This window comes from Triticum aestivum, chromosome 5D (genome assembly GCF_018294505.1).
Source record: "Triticum aestivum cultivar Chinese Spring chromosome 5D, IWGSC CS RefSeq v2.1, whole genome shotgun sequence".
Lineage (NCBI taxonomy): Eukaryota > Viridiplantae > Streptophyta > Magnoliopsida > Poales > Poaceae > Triticum > Triticum aestivum.
In genome coordinates, this window is record NC_057808.1 from 321913175 (window position 1) to 321918092 (window position 4918).

Sequence of the window (4918 nt, forward strand, 5' to 3'; positions counted from 1 at the left end):
TAAGGATCAACAGTCGCATGAGTCAAACAAGAAAAGACAAACAAAACACAACCGGCCCATCTAACAATTCCTGCTGGGCCTCGCTACTAATAACACCGCGAACCAGAACGCACCGCGACAAGCGACAAGCCAGGCTATCGACCAGAAACACAAATCTTAGCACGTGAAAATCCAACGGCAGACAAGTTAGATGTGATATAGCTATTTTACATCTAGATGTGAAATAGCAAATCTGCATTGAAAGAGGCTGCAAATTCATCGAGTTTTATACAATAATTAGGAAAAGATTATAAGGCCCGTGGCAACACATGGATGTTCTACAGTTATAGGTAATATTCGAGAACGGAACATGGCCAGAACAAACAACACACGAAGCAATTATTTCACCTGAAAATCTGGAAATGCACACATCAACCCATGGAAATAACAACACCACAAATCACGACCTCACGTGGCCGCTGACCGCCGAGAGTCTACGTGTCGGAGCACTAAGCGGCGGCGTCCAGCTGGCTGCCGGCAACGTCGATGACGAAGCGGTACCTCACGTCGTTCTTCTCCAGCCGCTCCACCGCCGTGTTGACGTAGTCCATCTTGACGACCTCGACGTCCGCGGTGATGCCGTGCTTCCCCGCGAAGTCCAGCATCGCCTGGCAGCTGCTGACGCTGCCCACGCCGTTCCCGGCCACGCGCTTGCCGCCTCCGATGATGGCGTAGGCCGGCAGCGCCAGCGGCTCGCTCGGCGCGCCGACCACCACCATCTGCCCCATCGGCTTCAGCAGCTCCAGCAGTGGCACCAGCGGGTGCCCCGCCGACACCGTGTCGATGATGCCGTCCATCGTGCCCGCCGCCGCCTGCGCCCGACAACGTACCCTTGTCAATCGCCACCGTGCCAAGAGTCATGCACACACAGGGTCAATCAATGGAGGGGGCAAAGAAACGTCACCTTCATTTGCTCGGCATCCCGGCTGACCAAGAACGCGTCGGCGCCGAGCCGCTCGAGCGCCTCCTCGCGCTTCCTCGGCGACGAGCTGATCACGGTGACGGTCATCCCGAACGCCTTGCCGAACTTGACGGCCATGTGGCCGAGGCCCCCGAGGCCGACGACGCCGAGGTGCTTCCCCGGGGCGTTGAGGCCGTACTGCATCATCGGGCTGTACACCGTGACGCCGGCGCAGAGCAGCGGCGCCGCCCCGGCGAGAGACAGGCTCTCCGGGACACGGAGGACGTAATCCTGGTTGACGACGAGCACGTCGGAGAACCCCCCCTGGGTGGTGGCGCCGTCGTAGTCCACGCCGTTGGAGGTGAGCACGAGTGTGGGGCAGTAGTTCTCGTACCCCTTGCTGCAGGTGTCGCAGGAGCGGCAGGAGTCGAGGAAGTAGCCCACGCCCACCGTGTCCCCGGCCTTGAAGCTCTTGACGCCAGGGCCGACGTCGGTGACGATGCCAACGATCTCATGCCTGCGCCGGCAACACGGTAGTAACAATTAATCCACCATTGTAGTCGTAGACCATCGATGTGTTTTGGTTGGTGTACCCACCCTGGAACGATGGGGTAGAGGGCGTTGCCCCACTCGTTCTTGGCGATGTGGAGGTCGGTGTGGCAGATCCCGCAGAAGAGCACCTTGATCGTCACATCGTCGTCCTTCGGAACCCTGTGGTGCATCACGGGAATTCATCAGCACAGCGCAAGAAGCAGAGGCGAGGCCGAGCAGAGTACCGCCATGATGGGGACTGGATAGAGGAAGACCTTCGCGAGAAGCTGTAAGGGGAGAGGAGACCCGAGTCGTCCCTCGCGGCCCAACCTATCGCAGGCGTGCCTTTCTCCATTGATGATTGCTTGCTCTGCTTATTCGCCTATGCTCCGAGCTGGACTACTTCGATTTCCTGCTCACAAATCAGGGTGCTGGTCACTGCCGAGCCCGGAGATGAGAATAAATAGGCATGCCGACGAGCCGGACTGGACGTCAGACACTACGTGTCGACGGCACGGCAACGTCAGACACTACGTATCTCCACTCTCCACCTACTACTGGTCGACTCCTGGCCGAAACACGTGTATCCCCGAATTCCATGCTCACACACCTGGGACCTGGCTGCAGGTCCGCGGCCAGCCAGCGGCGGCTCTGCCTGCTTTCTTTCTTCGATCGGAACTGAAATGTTAATCAATGGAAGGGTTTGTTCAGTTGGGCCATGTTTGTCGCGCGGTCCGCATATTAAAAACCGCGAAGCAATGAACACTACGCACTGGGTCATTTGATCAAAGCTGCCCATTCAGTGCGGGGTTGGGAGCGGATAAAAGAATCGAGGCCAGTGTAGTGTGCAGTGACGGTGACCGGCCGGGCAAATTATTGGACACGTTTGACCAACGATTCGCGAACTGGACTCAAGATGGTTAGTTTTTTTTAAACTGCTCACATTTTTTTATTTATTTCAGATTTTTCGTCGATGTTCGTTCAGTGGGAGAAGACGTATCCGTAAACTATGAAGACACTGTGATGGCCTCACCAATATTAAGATGTTGTGTTGACTCGATATCCCACAGGTGCTCATAGAGGTAGGGATGCCTGTATATGCGTATATATGGGCATCTGCATTGTACTGTGTTCAAGATAACCGACGATTCAGTAGATGGGCCATGGATTCAAACTCGTCTCTTAGGCCAACTCCAACGCACGATCCACGTCTGTTTTGTCCGGATTCTGTCCTTTTGAATAAGGCAAATGGTTGTTTTCCGGCCGCGCCGGAACAGCCGTTGCGCCCAACCGACGGACGCATTTTGTTCCGGCACCATGTTTCTTTTGCAAGAAAAATAAAGTAAAAACTGAAATAGCCCATGGCCATAGCCATGCCAGCGGCCATAGTTCATGTCGTCCTGAGCGCCAACAGCCGGTACACATGTCAGCCTACAAAATGATCACCCCACGGTCACGCCGTCACACTAGCCAGTGGCCGACACACTTGCCAACGCACAAAAACGGCCGAAGTTCATGTCTCGCGGCCCTAGTTCATGCCGACACACAAAAGCCGACATACAAAATGCCACTCTTGGGCGTAGCTCAATCATCTAGCTCGAGCATCGCCTTTTGCTTCTTATCCAACCAAACCCTTCTCCTCGTGACACCTTCCTCAAGTCCACAGTCATAATCTCCACCTTCTTCACAATGAGAGCGAACGCCACCTCTTTTGCTTTGGTGTTTGCATTGGTCACCTCAATCTTGAGCTTCTTCGTTTGGACGACCTCCTCAATCTCGACCTTCCTCCTTTTGACGGCCTCCTCCATCTCAAGCTTCTTCGTTTGGAGCTCGATGTAGGCCTTCATTTGCTCCTCTTTTTCTTGGCGCTTCCTCTCGTCCCTTGCTTCCTTTTGGGTCATCATTCCTTGTAAAGTTTCTTGCAAGGCGAACGATGTCACATCACGCTTCTCATCCACCTTGGAGTTGGTCTTGTCGCTTGGTCGCTTCTCTCCTCCTTCATGCTCAACAATGGCCGCTGCCCTCCATTCTTCTTTTGGGCGGCATATTGCTTTTTAAACTCGGGGCAATCTTTGATGATCATCGAACAATGGGTGAAGGTGAATGGCTTGTTCCCATGTTGGGCCTTGAAGGCTTCCAAAGTTTGGAATGCCTACAAAATGAAAGTGAAGGTCACAATGTAACAGCGAAGGACACAAAAGCCAACAAACATGAAAATGGCATATGAACAAAAGAGAAGAAGTTGCATACCATGTCGCTCACGCCCAGGCCACTCACGGGACGCCCAAAACTTGTTGCATTCGTGTTGGATAAACCCCCCACCTCTTTTGGATTGAGCGGACACCACGACTGTGACCCACAAGTATAGGGGATTAATTGTAACTCTTTTCGATAATTAAGAGTGTCGAACCCAACGAGGAGCAGAAGGAAATGACAAGTAGTTTTTAGTAAGGTAATGTCTGCAAGTGCTGGAACTGTAAGTAGCGGGTAGTTTGATAGCAAGATAATTTGTAACGAGCAAATAACGATAATAGTAACAAGTATGCAGCAAGGTAGCCCAATTCTTTTGAGGCAAAGGACAGGCCAAAACGGTCTCTTATGATAAGCAAAGCGTTCTTGAGGGTACACGGGAATTTCATCTAGTCACTTTCATCATGTTAGTTTGATTTGTGTTTGCTACTTTGATACGTTGATATGTGGGTGGACCGGTGCTTAGGTGCTGTTCTTACTTGAACAAACCTCCTACTTATGATTAACCCTCCCGCAAGCATCCGCAACTACGAGAAAAATATTAAGAATAAATTATAACCATAGCATTAAACTTTTGGATCCAATCGGTCTCTTACGAAATAGCGCATAAACTGGGGTTTAAGCTTCTGTCACTCTCGCAACCCACCATCTAATTGCTACTCCACAATGCATTCCCTTAGGCCCAAATATGGTGAAGTGTTATGTAGTCGACGTTCACATGACACCACTAAGGGAATCACAACATACATACTATCAAAATATCGAACACATATCAAGCTCACATGATTACTTGCAACATGATTTCTCCCGTGACCTCAAGAACAAAAGTAACTACTCACAAATGATAAACATGTTCATGATCAGAGGAGTATTAAATGCATAATGGATCTGAACATATACTCTTCCACCAAATAAACCATATAGTAATCAACTACAAGATGTAATCAACACTACTAGTCACCCACAAGCATCAATCTATAGTTCCGGTAACAAGATTGAATACAAGAGATGAACTAGGGTTTGAGATGAGATGGTGCTGTTGAAGATGTTGATGGAGATTGCCCTCCCCAAGATGGGCGAGTTGTTGGTGATGATGATGATGATGATTTCCCCCTCCGGGAGGGAAGTTCCCCCGGCGGAATCGCTCCGCCGGAGGGCAAAAGTGCTCCTGCCCAAGTTCCGCCTCGAGACGGCGGT

At 51.4% G+C, this 4918-nt stretch overlaps 1 protein-coding gene across 1 annotated transcript; it reads right to left on the reverse strand.

The window, feature by feature from the left end:
* Positions 1–356: 356 nt before the first annotated feature.
* Positions 357–1934, reverse strand: LOC123121468 (probable cinnamyl alcohol dehydrogenase 8D). The gene is made up of 4 exons (XM_044541460.1): positions 1747–1934; positions 1538–1651; positions 944–1457; positions 357–851 (listed from the first exon to the last, which is right to left on the reverse strand). The coding sequence occupies exons 1-4, from the start codon at positions 1824–1826 to the stop codon at positions 489–491; spliced, it is 1071 nt and encodes a 356-aa protein (XP_044397395.1). The 5' UTR covers positions 1827–1934; the 3' UTR covers positions 357–488.
* Positions 1935–4918: the final 2984 nt, after the last annotated feature.